Here is an 18823-nt window from a genome sequence, read left to right as displayed (position 1 = left end):
GCATGAATGACAAATGAAGAGTTCTTATTCAAGTGTCAATGGTCTTTCTGGCTTTATTAAAAATACAACATGTAGAACTGACATCCCCAGCAACTCTTTACAACTTTACAAAATAAATATTAACTGTACACCCTAGTTTTCCACTCTGCAGCGGAAGAGTTTCACGTGTTGAGTGGGAGCAGGCCATCGGACATCATTCCATCAGATCCCCCCCAAAACCTACACTGTCCCTGATGCAGCCACTCAGGCCCTTGGGTGATCCACATTCACGATGGGACTTCAAAGGACTTGGCTACCGTACTGTCCGGAGAATTGCTTTCACTGGAGAGCGTGTGCCACCGCCTCAAAATATCTGATTTAATCGTCTCTTAAGCCCAAGCTCCTTTCATAGGAGTTTTAGACTTAAAAGCTGGCCCAGGGCAAGTGCAGTAGTAAATCCCAAGCCTGGGAGCACTGCCGATTTCCAGAATATTACACTTCATCTTAACAGCAAAATTATGTACTTCCAAAAGCCTCGCCTCTCAAAGTTATTTGCAACCATTTTCAAACTAACATAATGACATTCCACTATGAAAAGGGAAACTATTATACATGATTTCTGGGTCTCGCAATAGTTGGCCCTAGACTGATGACTCAAAACACTCTCGAAGAGTAATGGCGAGCAGTGGAATGTTTTTGCAATTACTTTCTATTCTGCACTCAAAATAATGGATATTAGTGATGGTATCTCTGATACTGTTGTTTGCCTCTGAATAGAAACAGCTCATGTCACCTGACCTCCGGCATCATTTTGTAAATACTTCCCCGTATTCAATCTACTGTGAGACCCCAAGGGGCTATTTCCCAGCCAGTGGAAGTTTACCAGAAGGATACAAGGCAGCCCCTGGTATGAGAATGCTCTTCCCTAAGCAGCCTTGCTTTTTCCCAGCCGGGAGCACTGATAGAACATCCTCCCAAGTATAACTGTAGGCTGCAGGGCAATCCTATCCTTCACCACGGTTCTCTCTCCTCTGCTCTAGTCAACTGTATGCTATCACCGCTCCTTCAAGGAGTATATTCAACAGCCAGTGAAATTGATACAATTTATTCCTTTAGCCCAAATGCAGAGTTACGACCCCACACGTGCCGCCTCGGCAAAGCCGGTGCCAAACAGACCTCTGTCGTTCGGATACTGTGAAATGCCACCCATCTTTGGGTCCATAATACCCTGAGGATTTTCACTATTCCGGTGGAATTTTGGCGGGGGCAGGGCGAGGGGAGATCTGACTACTAGGTTTGAGGTTTTTACTGTGTGGACGGTTAAGGCTTTTAGCAGCCCAGGATGATAAAAAGTGGTGACAAATAATTCTCTGCAAATACAAGAGGTTTTTACTTGGATTTGGGACTCTGCGGGTTCCTCTCTCTGCTGGCTGACCTCCTCCTGCCCCGACTCCTGGACCTGGATGGGCTCCTGCTCTGGCTCCTTCGGCTTCTGCTGCGGCTGCGATCCCTCTTTCTCCCTCTGCTGTGCGAACTTCTCTTGTCACTGCTTCTTGAGGAGCTCTTATGATACTTGCTACTCCTGTGGCTGCTTCGCTTCTTTCTCTCCGACTCCCCATTTCTTTTATAAGAATAATCGGGACTGGGGCTGCGTCGTCTCCTTGACCTTCCGTGATAGTCTTCGTAGTGGCTCGGCCGGTCCCTCCTCTCCGAGCTTCTGCCAAAGGATTGACTAGTCCGGTCCGGGGACATGTGGATGTCCCTATTAGCTTCCCAGAACTCGTTGTTGGGATTTCTGAACACATGAAGAAAGTTACAGTGCTTCCCCCTGGGGCACTTTTGCCTTTCAAATAAACCTATAAAAGAAACAATTTTTAAAAGTCAGTTATTCTGGACTACTTTCTTGATTTGGACATTTTCATCAGAAAAGATTGAAGTTACAGATCCGTTCAAGAGGGGCTAGATGAAATGCTAGAATGTTTCCATTACCAATGCAAGTGTGGGTCCTCAATACCCAGTTAACAAGCGATAATCACCTTTCAAATTTTGGGCATTCAAATAGTTAAAGTGATCTACAATTAAAAAACGTTTAAAGGTGATTCATATGATACATCAACTGCTTTTTCTAAATAAAAGTAAAAGTAAAATCTGGTCACTGATAGTCACGGAGAATTCTGGTATTTCATTTTTTTAAATTTTCTCTGGAGGTCACAGGTTAGTATCTGCAGTGATTGACTTTCATACCACAAATAGCCATTTTCCAGCGGGTGACGGGGCAGAATTCACACTGAAGCTGTCGTCCTGCATACCACCTCCCATTGAACAGAGAGAAGGCTTCCTGACACTCTTCTTCCCTTTAAATATAAATGAAAAGAAGGTAATTCACACAAAAGACTTTAGAGGTAATCCTCCCAAAATGGTATAGCCCTAATTTGGCAAGGTGACTTTTCAAAGCCACTACCTCTGTAGCAGATGACCTAAATTTCCACAGCAAAAACATTTCCTTTTTTTCAATTTGATCAATAAAACTTCAGAACTAATGGTTTGAAAACAGCTGAATTGGAGAATACTTACGACTGATATTGAACATACACATTGCCCCGCAGATGAGGCTCAAAGTTGCAGCTGACCTAAGGAAAAAGGCATCAAAACATATTAGCATCAAAACTTTAGGAAACCATAACAGTTATTAACGACCTCTTCCAATTTACTTCTCAACCTGATGTATCAAAATGCAGGATGCTTCTCCACACCTCAATTATGACGAACAAAAATAAATCCTCCCTGATTTCCTGCACCTGTCTTTGCAGAAATACTGTAGCATTGTTATAGGGCCAGTTTACAGTGCTGGGGTTTTCTACTTTATAATCTAGACACAACAACGCCAATATGTAAAAGGAATTTAGGTACAGTCTTCCTTAATATGACAAACTTAGGAATTAAGAAGCATTGATTTTTTTCCCCTGCTTGTCCCACCCAACCCTAAAAAGATCATTTTGGCATAGGACATCGTTAACAGTGCAAGGACCTAGTTTTTCCACCCAAAGTTGCCCTCTCACTCAGAGGCTGCCTTGGTCTGGACTTTCCCTCTCCTGTAGTCATCCTGCCAGGCCACCCCAAATCCTCATTTCCTAGATTCCTTCGGGCTCCGGCTCCTCTGGTCTCAAAGAGTATCCACAGGAAGAAGAGTTCTAGCAGAGAGAGCCACTGCGTGGAGGAGCAATCCGGGGCAAGGGTACTAAGGTAAGCAGGGATGGGAGAGCTGTAGTGTGAAGAGTCAAAAAGAGTAAGATTTACCAACGAGTGATCCCTTCACATTCGCCCCCTGAAACAGCTCCTTCTTTGAAAGACTGCTACGCTGGCACAGTAAGTGAACGTCAGGATCTAAAACAGGGTCCTAGCTTCTCTTTTCTCCACTGCTCCCCCAAGTTCATGGTCAGGGAGCAAAGACCCTCTCTGACCTGGAGACCAAGCTACCGAAGGTTAAGTGGCAAGCTAGGCCCTGCTCCATATCTTGGTGGGACCGAAGGGGTTGGGGGTTTCATCGGGTTTGTTTCCAAGAGGCAAAATACTTTTCCTCAGGGCACGCAAGGGAACACAAGGTCCTTTCCCTGATGGATCCACCTCACCCCTTGCACCTGCCCTCTGCCCTGAGGCTACCATCCTCACGCCCGACACCTACCTTGAACTGAATAACCTTTCCCACATTCTTGAATTCAGGAAGCACATCCTCATAGAAGTCTAAGAATTGTTGATACGTTTCTTCCTCACTGTACTCCAGACTTGCATCAGTGTCATAGTCATCCCTCCTGCACTGCTCCATTCCAAATGTTATAAACATACTTCTGATGAGGAGTGTTGGGCTCAGGGTTGGGTAGTTATGCTTACGGGAACACCTGAACACGAGGACAACATCATTCTTTAACCTAATAACCTTTAACACAGCGTCAGCTCATTACGGGCAGGGAACGTTATCTGCTAACTCTGTTGTGCTGTACTCTCGCAAGTGCTTAGTACAGTGCTCTGTACATGGTAAGCACTCGATAAATACCACTGATTATTTTGTTTAAACTACTCTCAAAGGACAGGGTTTCACCCCTCAATTCGCGGCTGGAACGGGAACATGAAATTTCACCGACAGTGGAAATTGCCCATTCTGTGCCGGGAGAGGCTATAAATAACCCAGCTGCCACATCAATAGCTGGCGGGGCGGCAGCCAAGAGGACGCTCGTCAATCAATCGCAAGTATTGATTGAGCACCTTCCTATTATGCATACTGGACAAGTGTATTAAAGACAGTCCCTGCCCTCAAGGAGCATAATAGGAGAGAGCAAAAGAGCAACATGGCTTAGCGGATAGAGCCTGGGCCTGGGAGTCAGAAGGACCTAGGTTCTAATCCCAGCTCTGCTACTTATCTGCTGTGTGACTAGGGCAAGTCACTTCACTTCCCTAGGCCTCAGTTACTGCATCTGTAAAATGGGGATTAAGACTATGAGCCCCATCTGAGACAGGGACCGATTAACTTGTATCTACCCCGGTTCATAGAATAGTGCTTGGCACGTGGTAAGTGCTTAAAAAGTACCAGTATTATGAATCATAGGCTATAAATCATAGGCCATTAGAGGAGGAGAAAGGTAGAAAGATGCAAAAATATACATGCTACAACTGCTGATATATAAATGGAAGGACAGAGAGCTGTAAGTTAATGTAAATCACATAGAGGAACTGCATGCATTGAATGGAATGGGAAGTAATGCAATAGCCTGGTGCACGGAGTATGGGATGGGGAGTCCAGAGACTTGGTACTAGAATCAAAAACGGTCCCTCTTCTGCCACTGGTGTGCTACATGGCCTTGGGCAGGTCACCTTACTGTTTTGGGCCTTTTGTTGCCACCTCTGTGAAACAAGGAGGCAGTGTGCTCTTCTTACCCCTTAGATTTTGAGTGCCGAGTGAGGAAAGGGATCCTATACAATCTGATTACTTTCTATTTACTCCATACTGCTTCACACATTGTTTGGCTCAAATGCCATACCATAGTGAATACCATAATTAAGAAACTCTATGAGAGTCTTATCTTTAAAAATATAATTGTAAGAATACTATGTCTGGAAACATTTCAACCCCTGACTGACGCCCCCCAAAAGTCACTACCAATTACCTGTCTCCAAATCTGCAAGATCCTGTTTTAATGTAGAATGGACAATTAGCTCGATCTTTCTCCGTTATCCGTACATCTGCTGGTGGTTCCGGATTATGCCACGTGACTCCGTTTTCCAGCTATGTAGAAACACCATTAAATAAGAGGAATATCTACTAAAATGCTTTGATTTGAAATGCCCACATTTTTTACCCGGGACAAAGTCAATGGATTTTAAAAATACATATTTGAGAATAACAGCATATCGCTGGCATTCTTCTGTGCTTTGTTAGTACAACAATAGGCAGTTTTCTATGAAGATGTTCACAGACACTTTTTTTTTCTCTCTGCGGTGACCAGACATTTCCCCAACTGCCCTAGTGATCACTTGTCACCAGTTTATTATTATTATTTTGATCGGAGTAGGTTCTCCTCACAGTATTGTGAAGAATTCATTTCCATTTTGCTTACCCCCTCAAAGACCTCGCTCATATAAATGAGACCAACCACAACGCTTAACTTCTTACTCCATCTCTGAACTGAGATTTACTTCACAATAATAAATTAAGTTATAAAACGGACAGAAAATGGTTGTCCTAAGGCAAGCTAACTATATTCAAAATATTAGCATTCAGTGAACAAAGACCCAGAAACCAGCTTTGTGGCTGGCTTTTTGACTTCGTATAAAGTAGCAGAGTTAATCCAAGTCACTGAAAATGATTAAAATCCCCCCTACAATCCAGTGATTCATTCATTCAATCAATCATATTTACTGAGCGCTTACTGTGTGCAGACCACTGTCCTAAGCACTTGGAAAGTACAATTCAGCAACAAATAGAGACTATCCCTACCCAACAATGGGCTCACAGTCTACTAGTAGTATAAGGCGATCATCAGGCATGTCCCATAAAACTATAGAATAATTTGCTTTGGCAATATAGATAATATGGCCGGTGGCACGTTATTCGGTGATGTTATTCAAGCACTAGCCACACTCTCTTTATAAATTATTTGCTATGATTGTTTGCCACACCAGACCAAAAGGGCAATTTCAGGAACAGAGAAAATGGGTTATTAAAGTTGTCTAAAAGGAAACATGAAGGGATTTCAAGTACTTCATCCAAAGGTTTGAATTTACCTGACTTTCAGCCTGATCCAGCATCTTCTGCACAGCTTCCTATAAATGGTGTAAACACAGGACTAGTGAAAACCCTGAAGTCAGGAAACGCATATCTGGTTTCTCCAGTTAAGAACCTCATTTGCAACATTTTCTGACCTTTCAGTCCAAAACCCCTTATTGGTTCTTAAAACCTTTTAAAATATTCACTCTTAACTACCGTACTATGTCCTGGGAAAGTATATCTCTGAGACAACTGATACTCAGGTAGCGGATACAAAGGGTTGTATTACTTTACATTTCAAAGACTATATTCACAAGAAATAATTTTCTTGATACTACTTCAGCTTTTATTTTGAACATCTGGCCAAACACACTACCTACCGGTCCTCTTAAAAGAGAAGAACTGTTCTTAATGAACACTAAAAGGACCTTGTTGGAATAAAAGAAAGCCCTGAGAACAATTGGGCTGTGATCCAAACATCAGTAATGCAGGTTAATTGTGCAAGAACTCTTGATTTTCATAACTAAGGTATATGAAGCTTCTCTCCGAATGCTACGAATCTCTATTACCCTGAGACACTTGAAACGGGTTTTTAATTAACTCAGGTCAGAGATCTCCAATACTTGCAGGTACTGCTGAAAATGATTTAATTAAAAACTGTAACTAATCTGGAGTGGAAAGCTGGTTCAAACTAAATTCTTAAAAACATTCCAACTAAATTGCTCACTTTTGCTTTTCCTACCTCTTCTTACTACAACTCTCCTTCACCCTATGCCATGCTTTGCTTTCCTTGTCCATCTTATTTTCATCAGTCCCTGTACAAACAACTATCTGACTTCATTTAAATCCACTCCTTCCCCTCTTGACCTTTCGTTTCAAAACAGAAGACTTTAAAAGATGTCCCAGTCTCCAAATGGCCCTGAATCAAGCACATATTTCTGTCACATAAAGGATGAATGCAATTTCCTAAAAAAAAAAAAATTAAAAAAAAAAAATGCCAGCACCCAAACTTCTAGCTTCCCACTAGTATAAGAAATAAAAAAACCTGAGCTGGTTCTGGGGGAAAAAAAGAAACAATTTCTTGTTTCCTCAAGGGAAGGTATCTGATTCTGTAGATACCAGGCTCTCATTACTAACAGTTTCCTTACTTATTTTGTCCTTCCCAACCCCCTTTGATTTCTTTTTTGTCTTAAAGCACCTCTGCATTCACTTCCACCCTCACCCAAGAGCAAGAGGATAAATGGACACAATTTTAAGAAATTCCACTCAGCTAATACTTCATGGGCTGACTGCAGAGGGGTCCAAGGACAATCGCCTATTGTCAGGGCCCAAATGAATCCTTCAAACGGACCATCAGTCTCTTTGCCTTCAGACTTTTAGAAGAGAAGATTAAATACTGTTCTATTTGCTAGTACTCTGCTTAAGCACACATACCTCAAGGAGATTTGAAAGTGTTAATTTCCCAAGATTGTACAATGAATTTAAAATCCACCATAAGGTCAGTCTTAATATTCAGTTGCACATCTAATAAACAGTATTGACAGCAACAGTGTGTCTCGGCTCCCTGTGTTTAAACTGTATTCTGTACTTCTACCGTATAATATACTGCTGGGTGCCCTCGTCGTGTTACACGTCGTTATTAATGATGAAAAAGGACACGATCCCAAATCAGAAATTACCTCACAAGATCTATGCTTTTAATTTGTACTCATTTTTATGATCTAATCAAAAACCTACTCGGTGACCAAAAAAATTCAAAATTCTCTGTCCTGTCCTAACCCTAGGATTAGCAATTTAATCTGACCACTTTAACTGCCACCGTGTACCACTTAAGCTTCCCTATGACACGGTGCTTACTAACTCTGAAAAGCAAAAGATTTTAGATATCCTTTTCCCTCACCCTCTAATAGCTGGCCAGCCCCGCCATCAAGTCTTCTGAATGCCATTATACATGCACAATCTATCAACCACTGTACATCATTCCCACCCAACAAGTTCCATAAAAAGATACATCCTGATGAACCAGTCAAGGAAAGGTGAGCCGTGACTTCTTTTGAATAAACACACTGTTAAGGAACAGCAGTAAATTATCCAAGTCAATGGGAAAAAAAAAATCCTGAACGATCACATCACGCACATTGAAAACTTTTTTCAAAGCAAATGCTCTCAGGAGACAACGAGAATAGCCCAGAAATACACTTAATTGTTAAGGCAGCTCGTGGTTTATAAGAAAATACTATCTGTGACTCAATGAAATCCAAATAATTTTAGATAAAACAGCACAAAACAAAGAGCTTCTCATGAGCTAAATATGTTGTAATTCTAGTCAAATTATTACCCCTAGGTACACTAATGCCCAGTATATGACCAGGACAAACTGGGGGTGAGGTGGTGGGGGAGAACTGTTAACTTCGAGGTTTAGAAGGATAACAAATCTGAATTTGACTTGGGAGATCCATGCTTGATGCCGATCACACAATACATCAGGCATTATTATAAGAGGATACGCAGCGCGTTTATCCTCCAAGGGCAGGAATCACCTCTCTGTCTCTCTTCTTCTGTAGTTTCTGTTCCTCTTCCTCTCTCTCTTTTCTTTGTTGTTCTTCCCATTCTTCCTTGATTCTTCTCTTTGAAACAAACAAACAAAAAAGATGGGACAAACATAAGCGTTTTTCAGAGCTATTTCCCCAGGTGGAACATTCATAAGAAAGTCGACAAATAAAAGGAAATCACATCATTTACATAAAATGAAAGGAGATGGAGATTATTCAGAGAAAATGTGCATCTTGTCAGAGGTCAAAAAGTTTTGATTTCAAAGGTTTTAAGCCCAAAGTATACTGAATTTTGATGTACAATTAGAAAACATAATTGGTAACGGATTAGTACTGCACCTCCTCTTCTTCTTGACGTCTTTTTGCTGCCTCCTCTTTCTCCTTCTTCAGTCTGAATTCCTCTTGAGCCTTTTGTTCCCTCAGCAACCACTCCTCATGTAATTTTTGCCTATCAAATAATCAGATACTCAGATAACCAACAGAAATAGCTGCTGTCCTTGAGATTTCTCACCTTCAAGATGTGCCAAAATATTTATTCCGTCTCCCCCATTAAATAATAAGCAACTTGAGGGCAGGGATCCTGTCGTTTCACTCTATTGTACAGTGCTTCCAAAGTGCTTAGCACCATGGTCTGCACATGCAGGTATACAATAAATACCATTGTTTGATTGTGTTTACATTATAAAAAAAGCACAATATAATTTCAGGCCTCGAGACCCTTTCCAGTGACTGAAATGAAGGCTGAATATTGCAAGCCAGGAGATCCTGGAGACCCTGCAGCCTGGGGAAAGGCAAATGACTTTCTTTTTGGCTGATAGGCTTCACCTTGCTCTTTGAGCTATGTACGAATGAGGAATCCTATATAAACCCAAATACAGACGTTCTCTAGAATCCAAAGTATTTAAGACTGCTTCCGATGTCTGAATATTTAGGAAAACTGAGAAGGAAGGAAGGCAGGAGAAACCAGGATCCTATTATTGCCCCTGAGGTGGAATACAGTCTCAGAGCAAGGGCAGACCAATTAGGCCGTAGCCCCTAGAAACCCCACTGCACAGTAAGAAACTTCAATATCACCTATCTACATGTTCAACTATCAGAAAAAACAACCACAACAAAAAAGGGCTGATAGTGACACATGCTGTGTTGTCCTTTATATATTGGTCGTAAAAAAATTCAAATTTAATAATCTGCTTCCGCTTACAAATACCAGAAGTATTTTGGTATCCGTGTCCTTTCTCAATGCACAAATAAAGTACTTAAAAGATTACAATCTGTAATTTCAAACAGTAGCTACTGAATGAAAAATATTTAAAACATTTTCCTCTTTTAAACACCCGTAAATTCTTGTTTTAGACAGTAAACTCACTGTGGGCAGAGACTCTGTCTACTCACTCTGTTTTATTGTACTCTCCCAACCGCTTAGTACAGTGCTTTGCACACAGTAAACACTCAATAAATATGATTAATTGAAATGGTTCATACTGGCTTTAAAATTTCAGAAGCATGCTGACCTTTCAGCTTCTAATTTTTTCTCTTCTTCCAGTTCTTCATCTTCAGCCACGGAATTTTCCTCATCTTTTTCTGCGAAGCCTGAGGAAGGTAGATCTGATTTATTCATGACTAACAATAGTATGTTTTTTTAATCCCCCTGAACTTTATATAGCAATTCAGAAAACAGGAGATATGGATTTATGAATTTTCATGAATAAGGCAACGGCAAAACTTTTAAAAATAACTTTTAACTGTATGCCCTGCTCCCAAACACTCAAATTTGATTTCTGAGTTACAAATGCACGATCATGCTTAATCTACTCACATTGAGCAAGATCTACTAAAGTGGTTCTCAAGAGAAAATGCTATTGCGGCTGCATCCTTTCAAAAATTACGCTAATAATGAAAAATTAGAAGAAACCTCATGAAACACTCGCAGAATTTTACAAGCACTCATTTGCCTCTGTTCTTATGGTTACATGGACATCTGCTTTAAGATTACCTTTCAGCACATGTCTTTTACTTTCACGGTACGCTCCCTAAATGTTTTGTACAGTGATCGACACAAAGTAGGGGCTTTATATATAACTATTGATTAGGATATTCAGATACTTTTAACCTCAGCAGGAAACTTTAGTTTTCTATTACTTATCTAAGAGTTTTTTTGTGAAACATTCCTGATGCTTTTACCTCCTCTGATCTTTCATATTTTTCCACTTCTTTTGTCCCAGTTGTTTCTCTCTCCATCTCTCTACTCGCTTCTTTCCTTTGGAGTTTCTACCTGTTCTTTCTCTGCCCCCTCACCTTTCCTTCCACATGTTCCACTGTCTTCTTCCCACTGATCGCTATATTTTTGTCCCTTACGTCATCTCAACTCCCTCTCTAACCTCTTCCCTCGCACCTCCTTACCCTGCCTGCAAAACTTCCAACTCTTTTGGATGCTGGTAAGGTTGTAACTGCGGGGCTCTGGACTGAAAAACAACCTGAAATAATGTACTGTAGCTCTTGGGGTCTCGATTTTCATCCCTTTTTCCTTGGTTTTGTTATTCTTATTGTTTCCATCCCGTGACACGTGTCTGTCACCAACCTCCTCTTCCTCATGGATCAAGTACGGGTCTACTCCACGGAGACGATGGCGTCTGTTTGTTTGTTGTGCTGGGCTCCCGGCCTAGCTCTTTCCCTCTTTGACGGGCCTGAGTGTTTCTGCTCAGGGCTGAAAAGACTCAAAGTGGCAGCTTTCTGGTCTATTTGTTCCTTGAAATTTGTCCTCCCCAGGATCCATTCCCACTAAAATCCTGCCCCTTCTTTTCTCCCATGCTCAGAACGAAGAGTTGCCACCAATGGAGCCAAAGCCCGTGTTTGCATTATCATCCTTATTCTTTTGCCCCAGTGCTTAATACAAAGCTTTATAAACACTACTCGTCCAATAAATACTCCTGAATGGATGAATCTAATAACAATATTAATAAAAACATAAGAAGAAGTTAATAATATTAACTAACAGTTCATAAACAGTGGTTTATCTATAGTATTTTGGCGTTATCTACATTCGGAAGCCCCAGTCGGAGGCCTGTCAGGAACACATGCCGCTCCAAATAGCCTGACCCTAATTCTTAAAAGACCTCCTGACTTTCTTCATATTTGTGTAACACTGAATAAAAGAACAGTATTCTGTCCCCTCCAAGGTGTTTTATGGGGCACTTAATTTGCTTGTACTCGTCACCTTGGAGGAAGCACCCTTGGGAGAAGCAGCGTGGCCTAGTGGCAAGGGTTTGGGCTTGAGAGTCAGAGGTCATGGGTTCTAATCACCACCTGTCTGCTGTGAGACTTTGGGCGAGTCACTTAACCTCTCTGTGCCTCAGTTACCTCACCTGTAAAAATGGGGATTAAGACTGTGAGCCTGATGTGGGACAGGGACTGTGTCCAACCTGACTGTCTTGTACGTACCCCGGCGCTTAGAACACTGCTTGGCACACAGTAAGCGCTTAACAAATACCTTGATTATTATTATTACCCCTTCTCCTCCTTCTCTTGACACACAGTTGATTGGCAGGCTTCCTGGGGCAATTCATTCATTCATTTAAAAGTATTTATTGAGCGCTGACTATGTGCAGGGCGCTTTACTAAGCGATTGGAATGTACAATTCGGCAACAGATAGAGACACCCCTGCCCCACGACGGGCTCACAGTCTAAACGGGGGAGACAGCAGAACAAAACAGGACGGGACAAAAACAAGACGACATTATCACGATAAACAGAATCACGGGGATGTACAATTCCATCCCTAATTACCTGAGTCCCTGAGCCTAGCGAGTTCCTGTCGCCGTTTCTTGCGCTTCTCCTTCTTCAGGGCGGCTCGGTACTGTCTGTGGCTGCAAGACAAACCGGGGTCACCGACCTTCAACCGATGATGAAAGCTAGTAAAGAGAATCAACGTGACTTAGTGGAAAGAGCCCGGGCTTGGGAGTCAGAGGTCATGGGTTCTAATCCCGGCTCCGCCACCTGTCAGCTGTGTGACCTTGGGCAAGTCACTTAACTTCTCTGTGCCTCAGTTCCCTCATTTGTAAAATGGGGATGAAATCTGTGAGCCCTACGTGGGACAACCTGATTGCCTAATATCTACCCCAGCGCTTACAACAGTGCTCGGCACACAGTAAGCGCTTAAAAAATACCAACATTATTACTATTATTATTACAAGCGGATGGGGATGGATGCAGTTCCTGTCCCACCTGGGGCTCAGGGTCTCAATACCCTCAATCTCAGGGTCTTTTTGCGCTGAGCCTCGCTGTGGTGCTGGTTGAGCGCTTAGGACAGTGCTCTGCACAAAGCCGGCACTCAATAAATACGCTTGAATAAATGAATGATTGAATGAGAGGGGTGGGATTAGAACCCACGACCCGGACCTCCCCAGCCCGGGCTGTTTCCGCTGAGCCTCGCTGTGGGGCTGGTGGAGCGCTTAGGATGGTGCTCTGCACATAGTCGGCGCTCAATAAATACGCTTGAATAAATGATCATAATAATAATAATAATGTTGGTATTTGTTAAGCACTTACTATATGCCGAGTGCTGTTCTAAGCGCTGGGGGAGATACAGGGTTATCAGGTTGTCCCACGGGGGCCTCACACTTAATCCCCATTTTCCAGATGAGGTCACTGAGGCCCAGAGAAGTGAAGTGACTTGCCCACAGTCACACAGCTGACAAGCGGCAGAGCAGGGATTCAAACCCATGACCTCTGACTCCCATGCCCGGGCTCTTTCCACTCAGCCACGTGGCTTCCAATGAATAAATGAAAGGGGGCGGAATTAGAACCCAAGACCCAGACCTCCCCAGCCCGGACTCTGCGCTGAGCCTCACTGTGGGGTTGGTTGAGCGTTTAGGACAGTGCTCTGCAACTAGTCAGTGCTCAATAAATATGCTTGAGTGAATGACAGTAATAATAATAATAATGTTGGTATTTGTTAAGCGCTTACTATGTGCACAGCACTGTTCTAAGCGCTGGGGGAGATCCAGGGTCATCAGGTTGTCCCACGTGAGGCTCACAGTCTTCCTCCCCATTTGACAGATGAGATCACTGAGGCCCAGAGAAGTGAAGTGACTTGCCCCCAATCACGCAGCTGACAAGTGGCAGAGCAGGGATTCGAACCCATGACCTCTGAGTCCCAAGCCCGGGCTCTTTCCACTGAGCCTAGCTGGGGGGCTGGTTGAGCGCTTAGGACAGTGCTCTGCACAGAGTCACCACTCAATAAATATGCTTGAGTGAACGAATGAAAGGGGCGGGATTAGAACCCACAACCCGGGCCTAGCCAGCCCGGGCTCTTTGGCTGAGCCTCGCTGGGGGGATGGCTGAGCGCTTGGGACAGTGCTCTGCACCTCGTCGGTGCTCAATAAATACGCTTGAGTCAATGAATGAATGAAAAGGGACCGGGCAGAATTAGAACCCATGACCTGGGCCTCCGCAGCCCGGGCTCTTTGCGCTGACCTCGCTGGGGGGCTGGCTGAGCGCTTAGGACAGTGCTCTGCACCTAATTGGCGTTCAATAAATACACGTGAGTGGATGAATGAATGAAAGGGGAGGGGGCGGGATTAGAACCCACAACTCGGGTCTCCTCAGGCCGGGCTCTTTGTGCTGAGCCTCGCTGGGGTCTTAGGACAATTGCTCTGCACCTCGCCAGCCCTCAATAAATAGGCTTGAGTGAATGAATGAATGAATGAATGAATGAGGAAAGAGGCAGCATTAGAACCCACGACCTGGGCCTCCTCAGCCCAGGCTCTTTGCGCTGAGCCTCGCTGGGGGGCTGTCTGAATGCTTAGGACAGTGCTCTGCACCTAGACGGCGCTCAATAAATACGCTTGAGTGAATGAATGAATGAAAGGGGAAAGGGGCGGAATTAGAACCCACGACCCGGGCCTCCTCAGCCCGGGCTCTTTGTGCTGAGCCTCGCTGGGGTCTTAGGACAGTGCTCTGCACCTCGTTGGCGCTCAATAAATACACTTGAGTGAATGAATGAATGAATGAAAGAGGAAATGGGTGGGATTAGAACCCACGACCCGGGCCTCCGCAGCCCGGGCTCTTTGCGTTGAGCCTCGCTGGGGTCTTAGGACAGTGCTCTGCACCTCGTCGGCGCTCAATAAATATACTTGAGTGAATTAATGAATGAATGAATGAAAGAAGAGGAAAGGGGTGGGGTTAGAATCCACAACCCGGGCCTCCCCAGCCCGGGCTCTTTGTGCTGAGCCTCGCTGGGGTCTTAGGACAATTGCCCTGCACCTCGTCAGCGCTCAATAAATACGCTTGAGTGAGTGAATGAATCAATGAATGAATGAATGAGGAAAGGGGAGGGATTAGAACCCACGACCCGGGCCTCCTCAGCTCCGGCTCTTTGTGCTGAGCCTCGCTGGGGTCTTAGGACAGTGCTCTGCACCTCGTCGGCGCTCAATAAATACGCTTGAGTGAGTGAGTGAATGAATGAATGAATAAAAGAGGAAAGGGTTTGGGATTAGAACCCACACCCCGGGCCCACTCAGCCCGGGCTCTTTGCGCTGAGCCTCGCTGGGGGGTTGGCTGAGCGCTTAGGACCGTGCTCTGCACTTCGTCGGCGCTCAATAAATACGCTTGAATGAATGAATGAATAAGTGAATGAATGAATGAGGGGGTAAGGGATGGAATTAGAACCCACGACCCGGGCCTCTGCAGCCCGGGCTCTTTGCGCTGAGCCTCGATAGGGGGTGGGCTGAGCGCTTAGGACAGTACTCTGCACTTCGTCGGCGCTCAATAAATACGCTTGAATGAATGAATGAATGTGTGAATGAATGAATGAGAGGGGAAAGAGGCGACATTAGAACCCACGACCCGGGCCTCCCCAGCCCGGGCTCTTTGCGCTGAGCCTCGCTGGGGGGTTGGCTGGGCGCTTAGGACAGCGCTCTGCACCTCGTCGGCGCTCAATAAGTACGCTTGAATGAATGAATAAGTGAACGAATGAATGAGGGGGAAAGGGGAGGGATTAGAACCCACGACCCGGGCCTCCCCAGCCCGGGCTCTTTGCGCTGAGCCTCGCTGGGGGGTTGGCTGAGCGCTTAGGACAGCGCTCTGCACCTCGTCGGCGCTCAATAAGTACGCTTGAATGAATGAATAAGTGAATGAATGAATGAGGGGGAAAGGGGAGGGATTAGAACCCACGACCCGGGCCTCCTCAGCCCCCGCTCTTTGCGCTGAGCCTCGCTGGGGGGTTGGCTGAGCGCTTAGGACCGTGCTCTGCACTTCGTCGGCGCTCAATAAATACGCTTGAATGAATGAATAAGTGAATGAATGAATGAGGGGGTAAGGGGTGGGATTAGAACCCACGACCCGGGCCTCTACAGCCCGGGCTCTTTGCGCTGAGCCTCGCTGGGGGGTTGGCTGGGCGTTTAGGACAGTGCTCTGCACCTCGTCGGCGCTCAATAAATACTCTTGAATGAATGAATAAATGAATGAATGAATGAGGGGGTAAGGGGCGGGATTAGAACCCACAACCCGGGCCTCCTCAGCCCCCGCTCTTTGCGCTGAGCCTCGCTGGGGGGTTGGCTGAGCGCTTAGGACCGTGCTCTGCACTTCGTCGGCGCTCAATAAATACGCTTGAATGAATGAATAAGTGAATGAATGAATGAGGGGGTAAGGGGTGGGATTAGAACCCACGACCCGGGCCTCCCCAGGCCGGGCTCTTTGCGCTGAGCCTCGCTGGGGGGTTGGCTGAGCGCTTAGGACCGCGCTCTGCACCTCGTCGGCGCTCAATAAGTACGCTTGAATGAATGAATAAGTGAATGAATGAATGAGGGGGAAAGGGGAGGGATTAGAACCCACGACCCGGGCCTCCTCAGCCCCCGCTCTTTGCGCTGAGCCTCGCTGGGGCCTGGCTGAGCGCTTAGCACAGTGCGGGGCACATAGTCGGCGCCCAAGAAGGCCTGTGGAAGGACGGGACGCTCCCCCTCCCCCCCCCCGGGGTGAGGAGATGCGGGGCGGGGAGGGGGAGGGGTGTGGGCGGACACGACACGAAGCCCGCGGCCCCCCCCGGGCCGCCCCCCGCCGCTTGCCTCAGTTTCCCCGCCAGGTCCCTCGCCGCGGGCGCCGCCATCTTGTGAGGCCCCGGCGGAGGAGCGGCGCCGGAAGCGGAGGGGCGGGGCTAAGCAAAGCCGGGCGCCCATTGGCTCCCGACCGGAAGTGCCGGGGGAGCCCAGGGGGAGGGGGAGGAGGAGGAGGAGCCGACCGTTGGCGCATGCGCGCAGCGGGGTCGCCGCGCAGTTAATGTTGGTAGTTGTGAGGCGGTTACTATGTGCAGAGCGCTGTTCTAAGCGCTGGGGGAGATCCAGGGTCATCAGGTTGTCCCACGTGAGGCTCACAGTTCATCCCCATTTTACAGATGAGGGAACTGAGGCACAGGGAGGTTAAGTGACTTGCCCACAGTCACCCAGCTAACAAGTGGCCGAGCTGGGATTCGAACTCATGACCTCTGACTGCCAAGCCCAGGCTCTTTCCCCTAAGCCACGCTGCAGTTCATGATCATTCATTCATTCAATAGTATTTATTGAGCGCTTACTATGGGCAGAGCACTGTTTTAAGCGCTGGGGGAGATCCAGGGTCATCAGGTTGTCCCACGTGAGGCTCACAGCTCATCCCCATTTTACAGATGAGGGAACTGAGGCCCAGAGAAGGGAAGTGACTTGCCCACAGTCACCCAGCTGATAAGTGGCCGAGCTGGGATTCGAACTCATGACCTCTGACTCCCAAGCCCAGGCTCTTTCCCCTAAGCCACGCTGCAGTTCATGATCATTCATTCATTCAATAGTATTTATTGAGCGCTTACTATGGGCAGAGCACTGTTTTAAGCGCTGGGGGAGATCCAGGGTCATCAGGTTGTCCCACGTGAGGCTCACAGCTCATCCCCATTTTACAGATGAGGGAACTGAGGCCCAGAGAAGGGAAGTGACTTGCCCACAGTCACCCAGCTGATAAGTGGCCGAGCTGGGATTCGAACTCATGACCTCTGACTCCCAAGCCCAGGCTCTTTCCCCTAAGCCACGCTGCAGTTCATGATCATTCATTCATTCACTCAATAGTATTTATTGAGCGCTTACTATGGGCAGAGCACTGTTCTAAGCACTGGGGTGGACACAAGGGAATCCAGTGGTCCCACGTGGGGCTCCCAGACTTCATCCCCATTTTCCAGATGAGGTCACTGAGGCCCGGAGAAGTGAAGTGACTTGCCCAAAGAGCGCTTACTATGTGCAAGGCACTGTACTAAGCGCTTGGAATGGACAAGTCTGCAACAGATAGAGACAGTCCCTGCCCTTTGACAGGGTCCCAGTCTCATCGGGGGAGACGGACAGACAAGAACAATAGCAATAAATAGAATCAAGGGGATGAACATCTCATTAAAACAATAGCAAATAAATAGAGTCGAGGGGAAGAACATCTCGTAAAAACAATGGCAACTAAATAGAATCAAGGCGATGTGCATTTCATTAACAAAATAAATAGGGTAATGATAGGGTAATAGGTGCAGAGCGCTGTTCTAAGCGCTGGGGGAGAGACGGGGTCATCAGGTGGTCCCACGTGGGGCTCCCAGTCTTCATCCCCATTTTACAGATGAGGGAACTGAGGTCCAGAGAATAATATAATAATGATGGCATGTGTTGAATGCTTACTATGTGCAGAGCGCTGTTCTAAGCGCTGGGGGAGATGCAGGGCCATCAGGTGGTCCCACGTGGGGCTCACAGTCTTCACCCCCATTTTACAGATGGGGTCACTGAGGTCCAGAGAATAATAAAATAATAACGATGGCATGTGTTGAACGCTTACTATGTGCAGAGCGCTGTTCTAAGCGCTGGGGGAGAGACAGGGTCATCAGGTGGTCCCACGTGGGGCTCACAGTCTTCACCCCCATTTGACAGATGAGGGAACTGAGGCCCAGAGAATAATGAATAATAATGATTGCATGTGTTGAACGCTTACTATGTGCAGAGCGCTGTTCTAAGCGCTGGGGGAGAGACAGGGTCATCAGGTGGT

The 18823-nt window shown here is 45.9% G+C and overlaps 1 protein-coding gene across 1 annotated transcript; it reads right to left on the bottom strand.

The window, feature by feature from the left end:
* Nucleotides 1–35: 35 nt before the first annotated feature.
* Nucleotides 36–16926, bottom strand: ZRSR2 (zinc finger CCCH-type, RNA binding motif and serine/arginine rich 2). The gene is made up of 11 exons (XM_007670429.3): nt 16852–16926; nt 12575–12654; nt 10302–10380; nt 9130–9238; nt 8779–8865; nt 6256–6294; nt 5139–5257; nt 3662–3875; nt 2554–2609; nt 2224–2333; nt 36–1835 (listed from the first exon to the last, which is right to left on the bottom strand). Exons 1-11 carry the CDS (start codon nt 16890–16892, stop codon nt 1369–1371), a joined length of 1401 nt encoding a protein of 466 aa, XP_007668619.1. The 5' UTR covers nt 16893–16926; the 3' UTR covers nt 36–1368.
* Between the last annotated feature and the right edge of the window lie 1897 nt (nt 16927–18823).

Source organism: Ornithorhynchus anatinus, chromosome 15 (assembly GCF_004115215.2).
Source record: "Ornithorhynchus anatinus isolate Pmale09 chromosome 15, mOrnAna1.pri.v4, whole genome shotgun sequence".
NCBI lineage: Eukaryota > Metazoa > Chordata > Mammalia > Monotremata > Ornithorhynchidae > Ornithorhynchus > Ornithorhynchus anatinus.
This window is presented reverse-complemented; position numbering and strand designations above follow the sequence as displayed.

What these genes read in the sequence shown, in the direction of transcription:
- ZRSR2 (XM_007670429.3), bottom strand. Translation starts at nt 16,892, where the DNA reads ATGGCGGCGCCCGCGGCGAGGGACCTGGCGGGGAAACTGAG. An exon ending in GTGTATGTTCAATATCAGTC is followed by an intron (nt 2,334 to 2,553) that starts GTAAGTATTCTC and finishes TTATATTTAAAG; the next exon opens with GGAAGAAGAGTGTCAGGAAG. An exon ending in CTGGAAAATGGCTATTTGTG is followed by an intron (nt 1,836 to 2,223) that starts GTATGAAAGTCA and finishes TTTCTTTTATAG; the next exon opens with GTTTATTTGAAAGGCAAAAG.